Source organism: Thamnophis sirtalis, unplaced genomic scaffold, assembly GCF_051295495.1.
Source record: "Thamnophis sirtalis isolate CommonGarterSnake01/CBP01778 unplaced genomic scaffold, rThaSir2_p1.2 scaffold_8, whole genome shotgun sequence".
In the NCBI taxonomy this organism is placed as follows: Eukaryota; Metazoa; Chordata; class Lepidosauria; order Squamata; family Natricidae; genus Thamnophis; species Thamnophis sirtalis.
In genome coordinates, this window is record NW_028261388.1 from 63,808,093 (window position 1) to 63,831,355 (window position 23,263).

At 34.4% G+C, this 23,263-nt stretch overlaps 1 protein-coding gene across 1 annotated transcript in view; it reads left to right on the plus strand.

Annotated features, from left to right (window-relative positions):
• TMEM47 (transmembrane protein 47) overlaps window positions 1–23,263 on the plus strand; it is a 46,190-nt gene that overhangs the window by 19,619 nt on the left and 3,308 nt on the right. Inside the window, exon 2 of the mRNA XM_014067951.2 lies at window positions 19,616–19,756. Within this exon, the coding sequence (XP_013923426.1) occupies window positions 19,616–19,756 (141 nt within the window). The remainder of the gene's footprint in view (window positions 1–19,615; window positions 19,757–23,263) is intronic.

The following is a 23,263-nucleotide window of genomic DNA, read 5'->3' on the forward strand; positions in this document are numbered from 1 at the left end:
GGAGATTTAATTCTCAAGGTAACAGAACCAGCGTTCTCATGTTCTGGGGGGAGAAATTGAAACAGTTTATATCCAGGATGTGAGGAGTCTGTAGATATTTTCTCATCCTATTTCTGCTTCATGCAGCCTACAGATCCTCAGTAGAAGGCAGGCTGGTTCCAACTGTTTTTTCTGAGTCAAGGACGGGAGGCAACACATAAAGGGACTTGAGAACCAAAATCTTGAATATACTGTAAATATGATAATGGTAGTTCAGAATTCAAAGCTTTGTTACTCATATGTGACAACAGAAAGCTTGGGAAAGAGAAATCTGGTGGGTGAGATTCAGATGTTTCATAATCACAGCTTTTTGTATACTTTTTAAACAAATTAAAAGCAGTTCTTACACATTTTATGTTTTACCTGCACAGTAGCCCTCCACATACAATCACAATGAATCCAGAATTTCAATTGCCAAGAAAGACAGTTGATTTTGTCCAATTTTAGAATCTTTCTTGCCACAGCTGTTAAGTGAATCTCTGCAGTTATTAAGTTAGTAACACAGTTGTCAAATGAATCTGCTTTCCCCATTGAAGGTTGTTAGAAGGTTGCAAAAGATGATCACATGATAATGAGATGCTACAACAGTCATAAGGTTAGGTTAGGTTTATTGGTTTTTGTATGCCGCCCACTCCCGAAGGACTCCGGGCGGCTCACAATAAACAGGGGAGGGAATAAATAAGACAATACAATAAGTCACTACTTTTAGTGTTATTGTAACTTTGAATGGTCACTAAATGAATGGTTATAAGTTGAGAACTTTGCTAACTTGGCCATAGTTTTTTCTAACTTACAGAAACATAGGATATTCTTTTGTGGATTCCTACCTTATAACTCATTTGATCAAAGTCTTGGGATATAGTAAACAGCCTCACTATGTCAAGTAGAAAACAGCAGGTACCTAGACCTACATTCTGTTAATATTAAATGAAGAAGAATATAGATATAAGTAATAAAGATTAAGAAACTTTACTTATGTGTGGTAAACAGAACTTTAAAAAGACACACAAAAAGAAACTTCAAAATTAAATTCATCTGTCTTGCTTTTTAACAGTAATTTTGCCTGTTCAGATTTACTGATTAAGGTTTCACATCAAGCAAAAGACATATTCCGTTTAGAATAATATTGTGCTAAAAAGTTTTCTCTCTCCTCACCATCCTCATTTCAGTCTGTAAGAAAAGAAATCACTCTTTATTTTTATTTTTGTAAAGAAGAAAATTTTATGAAATTCGAATTAGTGAAGTATAAATAGAGCCAATGTATCTTTTCCCCTTCTCAGTTACAGTTAAATCTCAAAGAAAAAAATATGAACATATTCTTCTCAAATATTTATTTCAAATAAATATTTAAATATATATATATATTAAAAACATAAAAGTTAAGTTCATTTTAATTTCTATCTATTTCACTAAAATATCAGTTAGGAAAAGATGTCTATATTTGAATATGTGGAATAAGACACATGAAGGCTTCATTTTTCAGTAAATCAATATATCTGTTTAAAAGCAATATTATTCAAGGATAGATAATGTACTAGTAGATTTGACTTGCTGTAACTCCTTTCTTTGTATAATTGTAAGGTTACTTGTTCTTATGAATTGTGGAATAAATGCCCACTAAACAGTCATTGAACTTTGGAGCAATTTCCTGTACCTAGAACAGCCAATAATAATTTCATGTTGCATTCATTCTTTGTGTGAAGAATTATAGGCTACATAATTTGCTGCAGTGCTTTACTTCTCTTGTTAAATTGTTCTATAATTATGATATATACAAAAACATTATTTCATTGCACAAAGATTGTAAATATTTTAAAAATTTTCAAATGTTGTCACTTGCCTATTATTTAGGTCATTTTTATGTCTACATCCTCAGATTAAGTTGGACTTCAATATCAAATGGTATATATGTATAGAGATACATTTTCAGATTATATGCAATCAGTTATTGACTACTCTGCATATCTATCTATCTATCTATCTATCTATCTATCTATCTATCTATCTATCTATCTATCTATCTATCTATCTATCTATCTAAGAGCCAAGGTGGCGCAGTGGTTAAATGCAGCACTGCAGGCTACTGCTAGATCAGCAGGTCAGCGGTTCAAATCTCACCGGCTCAGGGTTGACTCAGCCTTCCATCCTTCCGAGGTGGGTAAAATGAGGACCCGGATTGTTGGGGGCAATATGCTGACTCTCTGTAAACCGCTTAGAGAGGCCTGAAAGGCCTATGAAGCGGTATATAAGTCTACTGCTATTGCTATTGCTATTGCTATTGCTATCTATCTACAGTGGGGCAAAAAAGTATTTAGTCAGCCACCAATTGTGCAAGTTCTCCCACTTAAAAAGATGAGAGAGGCCTGTAATTGACATCGTAGGTAGACCTCAACCATGAGAGACAAAATGAGAAAACAAATCCAGACAATCACATTGTCTGATTTGGAAAGAATTTTTTTGCAAACTATGGTCGAAAATAAGTATTTGGTCAATATCAAAAGTTCATCTCAATACTTTGTTATATATCCTTCGTTGGCAATGACAGAGGTCAAACGTTTTCTGTAAGTCTTCACAAGGTTGGCACACACTGTTGCTGGTATGTTGGCCCATTCCTCCATGCAGATCTCCTCTAGAGCAGTTTTGGGGCTTTCGCTGGGCAACACGGACTTTCAACTCCCTCCAAAGATTTTCTATGGGGTTATGTTGGTCCCACCTCTCTGCAGGTCATTCACTAGGTCCCCCCATGTGGTTCTGGGATTTTTGCTTATCGTTCTTGTGATCATTTTGATCCCACGGGATGAGATCTTGTGTGGAGCCCCAGATCGAAGGAGATTATCAGTGGTTTTGTATGTCTTCCATTTTCTAATTATTGCTCCCACAGTTGATTTCTTCACACCAAGCTGCTTGCCTATTGCATATTCAGTCTTCCCAGCCTGGTGCAGGTCTACAATTTTGTTTCTGGTGTCCTTCGACAGCTCTTTGGTCTTCACCATAGTGGAGTTTGGAGTGTGACTGTTTGAGGTTGTGGACAGGTGTCTTTTATACTGCTAACAAGTTCAAACAGGTGCCATTAATACAGGTAATGAGTGGAGGACAGAGGAGCCTCTTAAAGAAGAAGTTACAGGTCTGTGAGGGCCAGAAATCTTGCTTGTTTGTAGGTGACCAAATACTTATTTTCCACCATAATTTGCAAAAAAATTATTTCCAAATTAGACAATGTGATTGTTTGGATTTGTTTTCTCATTTTGTCTCTCATAGTTGAAGTCTACCTATGATGTCAATTACAGGCCTCTCTCATCTTTTTAAGTGGGAGAACTTGCACAATTGGTGTCTGACTAAATACTTTTTTGCCCCACTGTATCTATCTATTAAAGAATATCTCTATTTAAGAATAACATGATAATTTCTTCCAATACTTTTCACACTATGCTTCACACTTCACACAACTCAAACCTGGTTAGCAAAGATAACTATTAGGCAGATTTTTTTAAATTTTAATGTTTTTATTCCCCAGTCCCATTTAGGATTGTGTTATATGAAATGTAACTTCTAAAAACACTGTTTTGCTTTAATGCAATGGAATAAAAAGTAATGGCTTATTATAGAAAGTATCCATATGAAAAATAGAATAGAACAATTCATGCTTTTAAGAAAAATCCATAATGCATGTTACTCTAAGAAATGTTGAAACTGTGGAAAGATAAGAGACGAACAATTTAAGTTTCTTAAAGGGAAGAAAGGTCATTACTGAAGCACTGATAAACCAAAGCTTTAAAATAGAACAGGAGCAGATTGATTTGATCAGTCTTACAAAAACGATTCTGAAAATGTAAAGCTAAACTTCAAGAATAAAAGTCATCAAGATGGTTAAATATTGAGCAATGTTAATTTGCATGTTATCAAAAATACTCAAAAAATTATCTGTGAAACACATTAGTTTACAGTTAAATCAAACATGCAGAACAATGTGTGCATTGAAATAGTGGGATTTAAAGTAATCACTTTCCTGATTAAGTCTGATCAGTAGCACCTTTGAATATTTGAAAATAATTTGAAAAGGAGCACTGAGTCTTAATGCAGTGTCTTCCAAGTATTAACTAGGTATAAATCTACTTGAAATAGTGTTCAAATGTGTTCTAGAAGATTCAGTTTATAAGTGTAGTCCCCAACTTTTGAGACCAAAATGTGCAAGGAAGATCTACATATTACATCTACAACTGTTCTTCCTGTTTTTTAAAAAAGTGTTTAAAATCTTTCCAACATTTCAGCTGTGAAAATGTGAAATTAAATGAGCTCACCTACACACACTAAACTCGATTCTTCTTCCTTGTGAGGCTCCTCTTGGTGCATTTACACTTGTGAGTAGCATCTGGAATGCCTCTCTGAAGCACCCAACAGTAGTCTGCCATCATTGTAATGCTCCATTTTCCCTGATATCTCCTTTCCATCTCTTCAATGTCTTGGTGGAATCGTTCACCTTGATCTCACTCACAGCTCCCAAATTTTCAGGAAAGTAGTCAAGGTGGGACTGGAGGAAATGCACTTTCAAACTCATCAGGCAACCTAAAGCTTGAAATGCTTTCAGCATTCTTCCGATGATCTTTTTGTAGTAAGGCTCTTTGTTATTTCCTAAAAATTTCTGTACGACTTCTTTAAATGCAATCCACCCTTCATTTTCAGCATCCATCATGGTATTGACAAACTCTTGATCAATTATAAGCCTTCTAATGTCTAGTCCGACGAACACACATTCCTTCAATTTTGCCTCCGACAGGCATGGAAACTTGGTGACCAAGTATTTGAAGCATTCTCCATCTCTTGGAAATGATTTTACAAATTGCTTCATCAATCCCAATTTTATGTGGAGAGGTGGTAGAAGAACTTTATGGGAAGGTACCAAAGTTTCTCAGATGTAATGGAGGGAGCTCCTGTTACTTGTCCTAGCTTCTGCCAACCTACCAGTTCGAAAGCCTATAAAAATGCAAGTAGAAAAATAGGAACAACCTTTGGTGGGAAGGAGACAGCACTCGGTGCACCTTCGGCATTTAGTCATGCCAGCCACATGACCATGGAGATTTCTTCGGACAGTGCTGGCTCTTCGGCTTTGAAACAGAGACGAGCACCGTCCCCTAGAGTTGGAAACGACTAGCACATATATGTGAGGGGAACTGTTACCTTTTTATAACATATTAACTGCCCCTTATTCTATGAATATTCATTGAGGTGTACTATAAATATTGAACTGAATTTTTATTTGTTCATTTAAAAAAAACAAAAGTCAATTAAATAGTTCCCAAATCTTGATTTTGATCTAAGCTAGCTTTAAAAAAGTGTATAAATCTAGAATGTACTTACAGGTCAGTAGAAAACCTGGCAGATGATTTATTAACTGCTATGTTTTTTTTAAAAAAAGAAGAAGAATCATTCAGCTAATTTAGATAAAGGTATTTGATTCAGGCCAGTGTTTTTCAAACTTGTCAACTTTTAAGATATCCATGACATGCAGGCAGGGGAGGCAGGGCCTCATCACTGTCATCATGAAAAGAAAAAAAATTAAAAGGAAAAAGGCTGAGGTACTTGCTGCCAGAGTCACAGTGGATGACTCTGCTTAGTGCTTAACTGTTTAAAAAAGCCTTTTTAAAAAGTGCCGTCTGCAGGAGGAGGCGAGAGAACCACGTGCCTCATTTAGTCTATTTTTATGATCACTTGAACAGAGTTAAGCAAGGGTTAAAAGCCGAAAAATTCCTTATGTAGATGAGGCACGCAGACATAGAGTGGGATGGCGGACAGGGCAACAGGGCTTTAAAGTCCCGGCGCCGTGTCCACCATACAGCAGGACGCGTCCTGCTCTATGGCGGACATGGCGCTGGGACTTTAAAGCCCTGCCGCCATGTCCGCCATAGAGTGGCTTTTGCCCGCTTGACTCACCAGCCATAAACCTCACCGCACCTCACTGTAAGATATATAGATTTCAACTTCCAGAATTCCCAAGCCAGCTGTTCTGAAAGTTGAAATTCATACATCTTAAAGTTGCCTAGTTTGAAAAACACTGATTTATATTGAACTGTGTTAGTCACCTCTCTTTTGCAGAATCAATCCATCTATATTCATTCAATTCATTGTATGTATGTATGTGTGTGTGTGTGTGTGTGTGTGTGTGTGTGTGTGTGTGTTCCAGAATAACTCTGGAACACCTAGAGCAATTTCAACCAAACTTGGTACACAGATGACTTACTCTCTGGAAAAAAATACTGTGGGGTAAGACACCCCTAACTGTTAAGACACAGCCTGTTGTGCCCTAAAATGGCTTCTAATGTACTGCTGTAAAATGGATTCTAATGTACAGAGCAGTGGAGTTGCCATGGTAATGGATTCACAGTAATCCACAAGGGGGCTCCCTCTGGTAAGGGGAAAAACCCAACATTAGAAATTACATTTGATCTGGATATTTCCCCCCTATAAATAAATACTCGGGCAATGCCGGGTTATCAGCTAGTTGAGGTATAAAAACTATTAACATATGTTTTTGGGATAGTAGTCTTGCCATATTTTGATCATGGGACAAAACATGAAAAGAAAAAACATTTCACAGAAGAGATCATTTGTTTTTAATCTTAGAAAAGAAAACCTACCTGCAAGAGAAGCCCAGAAGTTCAGACTTCCTCTCTTATATTCATATTTAACAAGGGCATATTGGGCAGCTTAGATTTTATGCAGGAAGAAGCACTGAGGTTAGCCAACAATCCTTGAACTTCTTTGTATGAATAATGCATGTTGTTGTTGTTGTTGTTGCTATCATCTATACATTAGAAATGACTCTTGAATTGGGCCTTTAGAATTACACAGAACATTAATTTGTACATACAGACTGGGAAAAATTGACTCAGCATCACTTGACCATAGCTACGTTAGTATAGGTCAGTAAGAATTGTAGTTTTAAGAATAGAATGGGCATCTTAATATGGGCAATGAATCGATGTCAAAGGGAATGTTTAAAAGACGGAAATGTCCTCTGTTACCACTTGGAAAGACTTTCAGAGGCAAAATTCTGTAGCTACCTTGATTCCCCTTTCCCCCTAAAATTCATAAAGGGCACTCCTTACAACTCAGAATACCCAATTCCTTCTCTCAATTTATTGAACATCATATGAAAGCATAATCCTAACTATATAGGTCATTGATGGCAAACCTTTTCAGCACTGAGTGCCCAAACTGGAACACATGCATGTGCTGAAGCACTAGAAACCCAAACTTAGATCTACAGATTGTAAATTATTTGAAGTAGTTTCAATTGCTCTTGACTTGTCATTTCATGGTAAGAATTTTATATTGCATTTAGAGAAATGAGCTAGCAATGTTTATTTTCCAAGAGTTTCAATTAAGATGCTGTTCAGACATTCCCCTTGCATTTTCAATCCAATACAGAAATGGTGAGCAGTCCATTCCTTCTTCTAATCATACTCGTGTTGGAAGAAATATCCAGGTTCAATTCCAAGCCGGGAGAAATTCAGGTTGGTTTCTGGCTCCCTTAAGATTTATTTCCATTTCTTCTTTAGGGGAAATATACTATCCTGCCTTTTTAAAAAATATTTCCCAAAATATTTCAATCTTCTGGGGTGTGGGGTTTCCCACAATAGTGGGAACAATAATCTCCTTGATTAGAACATAATTATTTGCAACAGAAAGCTATACAAAAAAACTTTGATAGTGGAGAAGGTCAATCTCTGTTGTAAGCAGAGGTATTTTGTAATATCAATTATCAAGGCAGCTAAAACTTAAGAAAACTATTCTGTGCCCCTGTATTAACTTGAATAGGTAAAGGTAATGTCTGAAAAAAAAATCTACTATCCAGAGCACTTAAGACTCACAATCTGAAGTGCAGTGATGGCTAAACTTTTTGCCATCACATACCAAAAGCAGAGGGAGCGTAGGTGGGTGTGCGTGTGCATGCCCATATCCATAATTCTATGTGCACAAACCCCCATGCATGCGTGCACGATCCCCTGTGCTCCCCCTGCTTTTGGCACACAATGGCACGGTGGACCTATTTTTCACCCTCCCCAGGCTCCAGACTCTTTCTAGGAGCAATTTTTGAAAGGATTTAAAAAAAGGAAATATGCAAAAATAGTGTCCTTTTAAAGGTACTGAAAACAGTTTTCCTTTGCCCACCAGATCTCCAAACCTGTCAGAGACTGCTATCTTGCAATCTGCTTCTAAGAAGTAGCCATCTGGAGCATTTATGGCAATCTCCCCTACTTATCTGGAGAGGAATTATTGAAAACCCAGTCTATCCACCGCCTCTTCATTCTGCTGTGGTTCTCGGGTCCATTTTTGCAGAGCCATCTTCAGTCTGCCATTTCTTCCCTGGAAGTCTTCTGAATAATTCTAGATCTCACTAATATTAGAAAAAGTATTTTCAACTATAAAAAGGCAGTTACCATTGGAATATACCTGGTAAAATTAGAACAGAATATGAAATAAAATTTGGATGAAATATTTGAATTTCAAAACATTTTATAAATGTTTAAAATAGTATTTCCTTTTTAAAGGAAATAAGATTATAAATATTCAGAAGTACATGTAAATTAAATCAAGGAAAAAATTCAGTTTATCAGTCTGACAGATACTGTTAAAATCTAATTGATTATATTCCATCAAGACCTTTTTTTACTATCAACAATCATATGTTTTCCATGATGTCAATATTTACCAGTCCTCAGACAATTATTTTGCTGAAGCTATTTTTAATTGGAAGGATATTTCTAGTGTTGGCCATAGGAACCTACTACCCAGAACTAAGGGAAAGATGGAAGAACATTTTCTTTGTGAAGCACAATAATAACTTTCAATGTATAATATGCCTAGCAGTGGTGGGTTGCCAATTTTGTTTCTACCAGTTCAGGCATGCTCCATGCGCAGAAGCATCTGGGGAGGTGGGCGGATCCTCCCACTGTCACTACTACAGGTTTGGCCAATTCCAGGCCAAACCGGCAGTGACTCACCTCTGATGCCTAGTAATTATCAATCTTTGCTCTATTTCCATTGTTAAATCATTTTTTTCAATAGAAAATCACTTAAATTGTTATTATATGTTGGTCCAATTCTTTCTATAGAAATTGAAATCCCCAGCCAACAACACCTATAATACAAGGTGGCGCAGTGGTTAAATGCAGCACTGCAGGCTACTGCTAGATCAGCAGGTCAGCGGTTCAAATCTCACCGGCTCAGGGTTGACTCAGCCTTCCATCCTTCCGAGGTGGGTAAAATGAGGACCCAGATTGTTGGGGGCAATATGCTGACTCTCTGTAAACCGCTTAGAGAGGCCTGAAAGGCCTATGAAGCGGTATATAAGTCTACTGCTATTGCTATTGCTATTGCTACAAATAGTAAAAATGACACAAAATAGTGGATAAAACTGTCAAGTAAAGGCTGGTAAATCTGCTGACAGCTTCAGAAGTGAAAGTGCAGGAGAGAGTGTGTCGTTTATGGTGAGATTTTTACCCTTTTTTCCGATTTATAAGAACACCCTAAATGAAGAGAACTAATTTAAAATAAAGACTGATGAGAGAGAGCAAGCGGCGAAAATAAGGCTACAGTCAAAGTGAAAGTTTTTACTTTTTTTCTCCTTTTTATTGTCGGAAGCCTGACTGGACTTTCTATTCAGCGCAGTGTTAAATGGAGCGGGTTTTTTTCCTTTCGTTTTCCTGTCTTTTACTTTTTGGACTGTTTGATAATTAAGTTCTACTGTTCCACTGTTTAAGATATATATATATATATATATATATATATATATATATATATATATATATGTATATGTATATGTATATGTATATGTATATGTATATGTATATGTATATGTATATGTATATGTATATGTATATGTATATGTATATGTATATGTATATGTATATGTATATGTATATGTATATGTATATGTATATGTATATGTATATGTATATGTATATGTATATGTATATGTATATATATGCCTATATATATATATATAAGCCTATATATATATATATATATATATATAAGCCTATATATATATATATATATATATATATATATATATATATATATATATATATATATATATATATATATATATAATATATATATATATATATATATATATATATATATATATATACATTATATATATATATATATATATATATATATATATATATATATATATATATATATACATACATACATACATACATACACACACACACTTAAAGTTCATTGTACTATTTTCTTTTTCCTTATTTGGCTTTTTACTACTTTTTTTCTCTTAATAAGGCAGAGAATGCAATACAGAGAAGGAAAGTTTTGGTTAAGTAACACTGCTACCTAGAGGCTTTGAAATTTTGTTTCTGTTTTGTGTTTGAATGAACAGTTTGGAAAAAGTTGCTCTCCAAGGTTACTGGCTCAGTCAGGACTGATAGGAGAAGAGTTATTTATACAGGTACTCACTCTGAAATTTTCAGTCCTTGAAATTCTGCCTGGAGAGAATAGCTAACAACTGTAAAAACAAGCCTGAAGTGATCGTGAAAGGCTTTTATTTTATAAAAGCTTTGAATTTATTTTCCTTTTGCTTGGAAAGCTTTAATTCTAAAAGAAGCCTTGAAACTATCTCTCTTTCTTTCTTTTTTTGCTGGTGGCAGTATTTACTTCTCTTTGCTGTGAAGTTGGGTCCCTTATTTGGTTTTTTTGTCTCTTTTCAATTGGATGATGGCATAGAAAAGATTGAAGATTTTTATTCTCTTTTATGAGTTTTTGTTTTCTTTTTTCTTCTCACATCTTTTTATTCTCTTTTATGAGTTTTTGTTTTCTTTTTTCTTCCCACATCTTTGTCAGTAGATTTATCTACTGTCTCCATTTTGCCTTCTTGTTTTATTTTATTTTTTTAAGATTTTTATTAACAAACATGTAAAATACACACACAGAGAATTTAGACGTATACCACATTTATACAATACAATAGGAACAGGAACTTCCTGTTCTTTATAATAGCAATTATCAATTGATACTGCTCACCTTATATTATTTCCCCTTCTATTGTATTTCATTTGGATTTCACCATTCTTAACCCTCTTATTTTACTCATAACTATTATTTTTTTGAGTTTTGTTATATTCCTTCATTGATTTTTGTTTCTTTCCTCCATCTACCTATACCATTTATCCCATATCTGGTAGAATTCTGATTCTTCTTTTCCCTGGGTTTCTTTAGTTAGTTTGTCCATTTTGGCACAGTCCATAACCTTTCTTATTATTTCATCTTCGCTTGGAATTAATTTGTTTTTCCATTTCTGGGCAAAGGCAATCCTTGCCGCCGTAATTATATGTAGTATTAAATACTGGATTTCTTTTGTATTTCGCAGACATTATTCCTAATAAAAAAACTTCAGGTTTCCATTCTATTTTAACCCTTGTTATTGCCTTCAGCCAATTTTTGATCCTTTTCCAAAAAATTTTAGCCTCCTCACAGGTCCACCATAAATGGTAATATGTTCCGTGTATTGATTCGTATTTCCAACGTTTTGGGGAGGTATTTGTTAAGATTTTAGCTAAGCCATCTGTACAACATTTTGTACTGGTTTTTCTTGTATGGAACTGATAGTGTCATATTTAAGTTTATTCCCCAAATTTTTTCCCATTTGTCTAATTTAATATTATAGCCAAAGTTCTGCATCCATTTTATCATTTGTTCTTTTACAATTTCCTCTTCCATTTTATACTTCAGGAGGAATTTATATATTCTCCCTATCATCTTTCTTTCTGAGCTTTGAATAATTTGATTCAATTCATGTGGTTCTGTTTCGATGTCATATAATTTAGTATCTTTATTGTATTTAGTTTTGATTTGGAGGTAAGTTAGCCAGTCAAAATTTCCGTCTTAGTGTTGTATTCCCCCTTCCCTGGTTTTCTGTGAGCCGCCCTGAGTCCCCTCAGGGAAAAGGGCGGCCTACAAATAAAATCAATTCTAATTCTAAAAAAAATAAAAAAAATAAAAATCAATTCTAATTCAACTTTCATGTTCTGATCTGCCAATTCTTCAATTGTTTTTAAATTTCCCTGTCTATCAATTAAGTCTCTGTATCTTAGGATTTTGTTCAAATCTATAAAATGTGGGTGAGTTGTCCTTTCTGTCGGTGATAGCCAATTCAGGATTTTCACATAGTGGATTTTTTTGATTTTGAACCATTTTTGCAATAACGCTCTTCTGATTAAATGATTTTGAAAGTATTTATGTGTTTTATTTTTGTCATCCCATAGGAATGTATGCCAGCCTGCTTGCAGATCATGGCTTTCTAAGGTCAACATTCTTTTATTCTTTAGCTCTATCCAGTCCTTCACCAATGTTATTGTTACTGCTGATGCGTATAAATTCCAATTTGGTAATGCTAAGCTTCCCCTCTCCTTGCTGTCTTGCACTGACTTTAATTTAATCCTCGATTTTCATCCCTGCCAAATGAACCTAGCGGTTATTTTATTTAATTCTTGAAAGAATTTTTTACCCGGATTAATAGGTGCAGCTTGCAACAGGAATAGGATTCTTGGTAAGATATTCATTTTAATTGTCATTATACATCCCATGAGTGATAACTGAATATTTTTCCAATTTTCTAAATCTTTCTTTATTTGTATCACTAATTTATTATGATTATCGTCTTTAATTGTGGAACATTTTGCCGACACCCAGATCCCCAAGTATTTCACTTTCTTAGTTGTTTGCATTCTGGATGCTACTTCCAGTTCCTCTTCTTGCTTTTTTGTCATGTTCTTGGTTATCATTTTTGTTTTGTCTTTATTGATCTTTAGTCCTGCCATTTTGCCATATTCATCTAATTTTTGAATTAATTTCAGGCTGGATTCTAATGGGTCCTCTAGAACAAATACTAAGTCATCGGCATAGGCTTGGGCCTTATATTCTTCATTTTTGAGTCTTAAACCTTTTATTCCCTGGTCTTTCCGAATTTCATTTAGTAAAATTTCCAAAGTTAATATAAACAGCAAAGGAGAGAGTGGGCATCCCTGTCTGACTCCTTTTTTATTTCAATCTTTTCTGTTAGATCTCCATTCATCAGAACCTTGGCTGTCTGAGTGTTATAAAATCCTCCTATCATTTTTATAAATTTTTCTCAGAATTTCATCTTATCCAATAGTGTTATTATAAATTTCCAGATTACGTTGTCAAATGCTTTTTGTGCATCAAAGAAAACCAGTACCATTTGCTTTTCTGGATGCGCCTCGTAATACTCTATTATGTCTAGGATGACTCCTGTATTATTTTTAAAGTGTCTGTAGGGTAAAAATCCATTTTGATCCGGATGTATTCCTTCATTTAAAATCTGTTTAATTCTTCCTGCCATAATTGCTGCAAATATTTTATAATCAGAGTTTAATAATAAAATTGGCCTGTAATTTTGAATTTCTTGTAGATTGGTTTCTTCTTTTGGGATTAGCGATATTATTGCTTCTGTCCATGATTCAGGTATCTTGGCTTTTCCTAAAACTTCATTAAAGATTTCCACTCCTAGCTCTTCCAATATTATTGCCATCTTGTTTTAATCTTGGCTTTTTTCCTGCAGAATTTTCTTCCCTTTTTTTGGCCTTTTTGTTTTCTTTTTCATCTATCTTTTTACTTTTTTTACCTTAGTCCACTTCATGGTCAATTTGGGATTATAATTGACTTTTTTTCTTTCCTTTTTTTAACCTTGATCACCTTATGTGCATTTGGGATTACAATTGATCTTTATACCAAGTGGACTATAATACAGAAAAATTTGAAGATGAGTAAAAGAATAATAACCACTGGCTCTGCAACAACAACACCCTCCTCCTCACCAGCAGGAGGACAAAGATCAATACAGACAATGTTGCAACAGGAAAAAGAAAAGGGAGAGAAGGCAGTTACCTTAGAGATAATTATGCAAGGAATTCAGAATTTGCAAGCAAAAACAGATAACATAGAAAAGAGAATAGAAAACATGGAAAAAAGAATTGAGACAATAGAACAACAAACAGGGAACATAGAACAAAAAGCAATTAAAACAAATGAAAAAATTGATAGTATTCAACAAATGGTGATGAAATATGGAGATAGACTACACAAAAATGAAGAAAAAGGTGACCAAAGAGAGAAGAAAATTGGGGAGATTGATAATTGACTGAGTGCAGTCAAAAAAGATAATTTTGGAATACTGCATTGGGAGATGGAAAGGTCAGAATTTTTTCTAAGATTCCAAAACATAGAAGAAAAAGGTGAAAACCTGTTACAAATAATGATATAAATTGTGACAAATGTCCTCGAGTTAACCCAAGAGAAGATGGCTGATGCTATAGATGAAGCATTTTGAGTTTATACAAGATATGCAGCGAGAAATGAACTGCCAAGGGAAGTTCATGTAAGATTTACCAAGAAAGCAATTAGGATGCAAATACTTCAAAAAGCAAGAGATAGAAAACTGGAGTACAAAGGCAAGGAGATTGTAGTTTTGAAGCAAATACCAAGAAAAGTGAGAGAATCGAGAAGAGAATATCAATTTTTCACTAAAATCTTACTCAAAAAAAGGTATTAATTACAGATGGTTGATACCAGAAGGTTTAATGTTTGTATGGCAAGGACAAAGATACAGAATAGATGCATTCAAAAAAGCAAAAGCATTTTTTGAAGAACACTTTGGAGGGAAGGCTGAGGAGACTGGACATAAAGAATCTTTGACAGAACCACGAGCGGTGACTTCAGCTTCAACTGAAAAAGATGAAGGAGCAGTAGGCGGGATCGAGATAGAAGAAGGTACTGTAGGTGGCATGGATATTAGAGAACCACGAGAATCTAAAGCCACCACAGCAATAAATCCTATGTATAAAACATAAATATGGAAGAAAAGAAAATGATTTCAATTAACATAAATGGACTTAATTCAGCAAATAAAAGAAAGAAAATATTTCACAAATTAGGGAAACTAAAATTGGATATAATTTGTCTATAAGAAGTGCATATTCAAAAGCAACATGAACACTTATTAAGGCAACCAAAACTGGGGAAAATGTTTACCTCATTGGCAACCTGTAAGAAAAGAGGAGTGATCCTTTACATCAAAGATATTATCTCAGTGAAACAAATTTATACAGATGATGATGGAAGAATTTTGATGGTGGAAATTATGGACAAAAATAAGAAAATGCTCCTAATAGCAATTTATGCACCTAATGATAAACAATATGAATTTTACAGAAAATTACACAGGAAAATAATGGATTTGGACTACTTAAATATTTGTAGAATAGGAGATTTTAATGGAATCGTAGATAAAAATATGGACTATAACTCACAAAAAACAACAAAGTTTAATAGAAAGATACTCCCTAAATCCTTTTTTAAAATGATCGATGAGATGGGTTTAAAGGATGCTTGGAGAGAGAGAAATCCCACTAAAAAAAAGTATACTTTTTATTCAAACAGACATTTATCTTACTCTAGAATCAATGTGATTTGGGTAGCGATTGAATTGGCCTATAATATACAGGAAATTGAGATTGAAACAAGTATTTGGGTATACCACAACCCAATGATAATTAAATGTAAAGAACAAAGAAAAAGATCTAGGTGGACATTAAACAACACTGTATTAAAAGAAAAAGACTATACAGAAAATTGAAAAGGAATTGGCCTTTTTCTTTAAAGAAAATAGAAAAGAGGAGACATCAATGCAGAACCTTTGGGATACAATGAAGTCCTATACCAGAGGTCTAATAATTGACTACACAAGGAAGAGAAATATTTTAAAAAAGATAAACACTTAAAGGACTTGACAATGAATATAAGGGTCTTGAAAAAGATCTACAGAACTCCACACAAAAGGACATTAAAGTAAGAATGGATATGAGGTTCCACCACAAAACCGCGGTAGACAATTGTGCGCTCGACAAAAGCGCGTACGTGACGTCATCACAGCGCGACGAAAACATCGCGCTGTGAGCGGTAAATTTAAAATTAAAGCGAAAACCTTACCCTAACCCCCCCAAACCTAACCCTAACCCTAACCCTAACCCTAAACCTAACCCTTAACCTAACCCTAAACCTAACCCTAAACCTAACCCTTAATCTAACGCTAAACCTAACGGTAACCCTTAACCTAACGCTAAACCTAACCCTAATGCTTAACGTAACCCTAAACCTAACCCTAACCCTTAACCTAACCCTAACCCTAACCCTTAACCTAACCCTAACCCTAACCCTAAACCTAACTCTTACCTTTATGTGAATCGGCTTGCTTTAATTTTATTTTAATTTTAATTTTATTTATTTTTTAATTTTTTTCGTCGCGCTGCTGATGACGTCAGGTACGCGCTTTCGTCGAGCGCGGTTTTGTCGACCGCGGTTTTGACGGGTCACGGGATATGATTAGACACAAAATAGGGTTAATGGAAAAAGAGGAATTAGCCCCAAAATTAGGGGTGCTAAACAGAATTACTTTGAAAATGCTAATAAACCTGGCAGATGGTTGGCATACAAACTGAGAAAAGAGAGATACTACGATCAAGGGAAAACCTGTTATGGGAATGAAGAGAAGAAAAAAATTATACAAGACTACTACTGTAAACTATATGATCATGAGAATACAGATGAGGCAGGAGTGAAACAATACTTACAGGAAGCCAACTGACCCCAGATACCCAAAGAAACTGCAACAATGCTAGAAGGCAAAATAACTATGATGGAGCTAACTGAAACACTTAAAAAACAAAAGAACAGGAAGGCCCTCGGCCCAGATGGACTACCAGCGGAATTTTATAAGACCCTGCAGGAATCCCTTCCATTATTAGAAACTATGAATGAGGTGATGCCAGAGAGGAGAATTACCAAATTATGGTCCGAAGCATATATTACACTTTTACCAAAGGAGGAGGCCGATTTATTACAAATTAAGAATTATAGACCAATCTTCCTGTTAAATTCGGATTATAAGTTTTTCGCCTCAATATTGGCAGAATGACTTAAAAATACTTAAATAGTTTCATCCACTCTGATCAAAATGAGTTTCTGCCAAATTAAAGATAATATGAGGATAATTTTAGATACTTTGGAATATTATGAGGCACACCCTGAAAAACAATTGGCATTGATGTTTTTGGATGCTCAGAAGGCAGTTGACAACATGAATTGGCACTTTATGCTGTTACAACTGGAACAGATGGGCTTTGGTGAGAAATTTATTCAAATCATACAAACTATATATTATAAACAAACAGCTAAAATAATAATAAATGGAGATTTGACAGAGTCTATTGAAATAAAGAAAGGGATGAGACAAGGCTGCCCACTATCACCATTACTTTTTGTCTTAACATTAGAAGTCTTAAATAGAAATGTCAGAGAAGGAAAACAAATAAAGGGAATGAAAATCAAAAAAGGAAGAATACAAGCTACATGCATTCACAGATGACTTGGTCTTCATCCTAGAGGATCCATTAGAAACAGCACCTAAATTGATAGAAAGAATAGAAGAATATGGAAAAGTAGCAGGATTAAAAATAAATAAAGACAAAATGAAGCTCCTGAAAAAGAATATGTCAACAAGACAAAAAGAAGAGTTGGCAGAAACTTTGGAGATGCAAGTCACGAACAAGGTTAAATATTTGGGGATATATTTAACAGCAAGATGTAGCGTTCTTAAAGACAACTATAATAAACTCAAACAACAGATCGCGATGGATCTGAAGAAATGGGAAAATCTACAACTTTCGATGATAGGGAGAATATCTACAATTAAAATGAACATTTTACCTAGAATTTTATATCTGTTCCAGATGATTTCAATTAGACTAAGGAAGGAATATTTTGATGACTTAAATAAAATAGTGTTGAAGTACATATGGCGGGGGGGGGGGGGAAGCAAGAATAAAAATAAAATTGTTACAGGATGCAAGAATAAGAGGAGGATTGAGCCTGCCCAATTGGGAACTATATCACCAGGCAGCAAGTTTGATGTGGGTTAAAGAATGGATAACACTAAGGAATACCAGACTATTGACCCTTGAAGGACATGACCTGTTGTTGGGATGGCATGCCTTTTTATGGTACAAGGGAACTAAAACACAGGGGTATTTTAGAAGACATTACCTACTTGCTACTAAATTGGGAGAAGATTAAAAGACAATATTATTTAAAAATTCCAGTCTGGCTATCAACTATTGAAGCCTTTTCATACACAATAATATACAAAAAGGAACAAGCAGTTATATATGGTGAAATATTGAATGCAGAGGGTGAATTTAAATATATGCAAGAACTGGAAAAGGAAGATATAAAGATTAACTAGTTTCCATATGTGCAAGTACAATGTAGATATGACAAGGATCGTAAAGAGGAAGGTTTTTATGATAAAATTACTGAGTTAGATAAACTTTTGATGGGTATTGATGAAAAAGTAATTAAAAACCTTTATGGACACTTACTAGAGGTTAAGTTAAAAGAAGAACAAGTTAAAGGAACTATAATAGCTTGAGGGGGACGGATTTTGGGTATGGGATTGAATTAGAGATGTGGCAGAAATTGTGGTCTCAAAATTATAAAATGACAGTCAACTACATATAAAGAAAATTTGTATAAGATGTTTTACAGGTGGCATCTACCCCTGACAAGAATAGCAAGAATGTTCAAGAATAAATCAGAAAAGTGTTGGAAATGTCATCAGACTTCAGGTTCATATTACCATATGTGGTGGACTTGAGCAGAAGCTAAAAGATATTGGACAAAGATTCATACGTGGTTGGAGAAAATGACACAAAAACATATAGACTTAAAACCAGAGATTTTTTTTATTGGGAATTATACCAGAAATATATAATAGAGATTTGAACTATTTGATTGTAAATGTTTTAACAGCAGCTAGAATTGTATTTGCAAAAAATTGGAAAAATGAGAAAATACTAATGCAGGAGGAAATTATTCAAAAAATTATGGAATGTAAGGAAATGAGTAAATTGACATTTGAAATTAGAGAACAAGAAGATGAACAATTTTACAAGGTTTGGGATTTGTTTTATCAATGGTTAGATAAAAAATCATGGTAATGGGAAAAGTGGGAGAACTTTTTATATTTTAAGAATAATAGAATGATACATGCAATACTATAAGGGTTTAGCATTGATAAACAGATTAGAATGATGTAATGGAAGTATGATTTTAATATATAGAATATTCTGTTTAAAATGTAGGAATAATAATTGGAGTTGAATTATTGATGCAAAATGATGTTGTATGTATGGATTCAATATTTAGAATACTTTGTTTAAAATTAAGGAATAATAGTTATAGTTGAAAAATTGTCATATAACATTAATGCATCTATGTTTACCAAATGAACAATTTGTGACTCGATATATAATTGCAAGTGGTGACCATGGAAAGGATGCACAAAATCTTGTAACTAAACGATACGCTATATGAAATGGAAGAAGGATGTATGTGTTTTACATTTTTGTTTGTTCTGGTTTGTTTAAAAATATTTTTTTAAAAATAAATAAATTCCCATCTTGTTACTTTTTCTTTATAGATTGGCAGATTGCTACTCTTTCTATGCTGTTGGGTGGTGCTGCCATAATTCTTATAGCTTTTTTGGTTGGACTAATTTCTATTTGTGTGGGATCACGGAGGAGGTTCTACAGGCCTGTTGCTGTCATGCTGTTTGCAGCAGGTAAGTTAACAGCTGCTCTGAAATATGTACATTAAATAGCTGTTACTTTCTCAAGAGTAAAGATAAAACATCTCTGATAATCAAAAAATAATTTCTTCATTTCAGATTGTTCAGCTTTTGTTTGGCCAAGAAATCCCAAGATTTTCCTTCCAGGCCAACTCTTTTTACCATTTAAAGTTTGAAGAGCATTCTTTATCAGCAGGCCAAAATCCCAGTGGCAACTAAATGAAGGAGTGCTTCTGCACCTATTTTTTCAGCCTAGATGTCATCCCTTCAATCTTAAGCATTATAAGAAATACAGCATACAGTAGTAACATAATCTCCTCTGGCATTGCTTGCTTGCCATTTTTAAAACACACTGTAAGTTATTATAATAGATACCATTTCAGGTCTTTGTAGAAATTTAAGGGACTTTATCGTTCAAGGTACAGTGTCAGTGTTTATAAGCATTAGTTTTGTAAATCATTCATATAAAAATAAATAAGATTAAACTCAAATGTGTTTGATATGCTTCACAGAAAGCCTTACTTTCATTGCATCAGCTTTGCCTTTTATTATTTATTTCAATAGCCTTCATAGTATATAAATCCCTTATTTTTCAAAGGGATTATATGAAGAAATTATTTTTAAGGCTCATATGAAAACTCAAGGGTGTTTTTTAGTGGAATATACTGTATAACAAAATCACCATTTGATATGGATTTGAATAGCCATCAAGTTAACTAATGATATAGTTTTCCCTTCCTTCTTGCTAAGTTTTCCAGCTGCAGCTTCATTTCTGTCAATCATGTTTTTGCTAGCACTGAAATAGTAAACTTGTCTGATATACCATAATAGAGAGAATGACAGAACTATCTAGTCTGCTAGGTGGATTTTTAAAAATCAATTTAAAAGGATGTAGAATCCAGATTCTTAGTATTTCAAGGATGAATATAATTATAAGGAAAAGAATCCTACTGCCCTCTTCAGTTTCCATTATTTTAGTTAGATCATTTTAGAGGGAAAGGAATACTTTAAGGTATTGTTATATTAAAGCTGTACCTTTCCAATTTTCAAAACTATTTGCAAAGATTGTTTTGATCTTTGTTCCATTCACTGGAAAAAACAGGAAGAATTGTTTGTTGAAAACATTTTATTTTAGTTGTTTTACTTAAACATCTATAGTTCTTCAGCTGTTTTTATTCAAGCTGTTGCATCTCATGTGCTTTGAAAAAAGCTTCAGTTACTCTATCTGACAGAACAAGGAGCATGAGAAAGATTATACTAGAGCAGAGGTGTCAAACTGGTGACTCACGGGTCAGATGCGTCATGCACAGGGTATGCCTACCCTGGCTCCACAAAGGCAAAAAAAATCAAGTCACGATACATCGCAATACAAATAGTATTTGTAGACTTCCCTTAAGCATTTGATTGATAACACAAATAATTCTAAACATTCAACAACTATAAAACTTGTAGTAAACAATGCTGCAGAAGCTAGAAAATAAAATAAATCATTTAGTATCACATATTTGTTAAGAGTGAAAAGAGTGTGAGACAGAAATTGTTCCAGTGATGCCAAGAATACATCAGAACAGAAGTTAGATTGCTCTTTTCTCTTGGTTTAGAAGTGCTACAGAAATAAATGAGACTGCCATTAACAATAGACATTTGTTAACAATAAAAAATGCTTCAGTGCCTTGAGATAATTGGGTTTCTGCTAATATTTATTCAAATGTCTAAATTTGCATTTACCATCAAAGTGTTAGTATAAACCTAAAAGATCAGGAATCCTTCCAATACACTAACTTTCATTACACAAAGGCTGCATTTTATAAATCAAGAGAATAATTTTTTTCTCCTGCAAAAAAAACTGTCTAGAAAAAATATATACATTTGTGTATTGTGATGTTTTAGAAAAAATAACTGACTACTGCTGTGAAGGAAATCAAATGAATTACAGATATAGAATTAAATAATTTGAAAAGACAATTTAAGTCATTAATTCCCTATTCAGTGCAGGGATCAGAATTAAATTATCCTCAAGAGATTGTTGTTCAGCCTTTGACTGTGCTCACTCAGAAAGAGAAGTTCCTTCATAAACTAATAAATTGTCCAAATGCTGTTTCCACTAGGAAGTGTTTCCTAATATTTATTTATTTCTATTCTATGTTCCTAGTATTGTACTTAATAATACTTTTCTGTATCATGCATTATGATGATAAGAGAAGAACTGTTGACATCTTCCTGCTCCACCTACTCCTTTTCTCCTCCCCCTCTTCTGCCCCCTCTTCCTCCTCCACCTGTATATATAATTACACCCAAAATTGCATTTGCTTTTCTAGCAGCTACACTATTATTGTAATAAGCTTTTTATTTTAGTATCCTTTTCACAGTTACATCTTATTTCTTTTTCATAAGTGAAGGACTTTGTATTTCTCTGCATTAATTTATCTTTTCAAACCTATCAATATCTTTTTGGATTTTGTTTTATTTATATGATAGGAAATGTTACAATATTTAAATATTTATATAAATATATAAATATTTATTTAATTCAAATCATAATGGTAATTCTGCAGCACCTCATTCAATACACATATATCCACCCAATCATTTGAATACTGTTCAAGAATACTGTTCAAGTACAATGTTTTGTTTAATGAACCTGCCATCTAGTCAGTGACGTGCGGTGAGGTTTATGGCTGGTGAGGCAAGCGGGCAAAAGCCGCTCTATGGTGGACATGGCAGCAGGGCTTTAAATTCCTGGTGCCGTGTCCGCCATACAGTGGGACGCATCCTGCTCGATGGCGCTTGTCTTCCGGACACCTGGAGCCAAGACTGCCTGGGCCGCAGGGTGTTCGGAGGGAGAAGGCGGGATCGGAGATGCAGGAGGTGGAAGAGCCGGCAAAGGTCCTCTGGCACAGTCGAGCGAGCAACGGGCCCTTCCAAAAAGCACTAGGAGAACCCGAGGCTGGCGCTGTGTTATATTAAACAAATAAAAGTGGCGGCTTCGGGAACAGTCAGATCAGCTGCTTTTATCTACGGTAGAGGCAAAAGCCGCCCTGCCGCTATGTCCAAATTAAAGCCCTGGCCTGCTGCTATGTCCAAAAGCCCTGCTGGCCACTATGTCCCACATAAAAAATAAAGTGCCAGTCCGCGTGCCAGCAGAGGCAGGTAAAACACACACACACAAATTACTTACTATATACATATATACATATATACATATATACATATATACATATATACATATATACATATATACATATATACATATATACATATATACATATATACATATATACATATATACATATATACATATATACATATATACATACATACATACATACATACATACATACATACATACATACATACATACATATATATATATATATATATATATATATATATATTGTTATTCGCTGATAACAGATAAGAGCCTGTGGCCTAATGGCTAAGAAGTCTGGCTAGTATGTAATATAGCCCAGGTTCAAATCCCAGTAAGGGTATGGCTAGCTG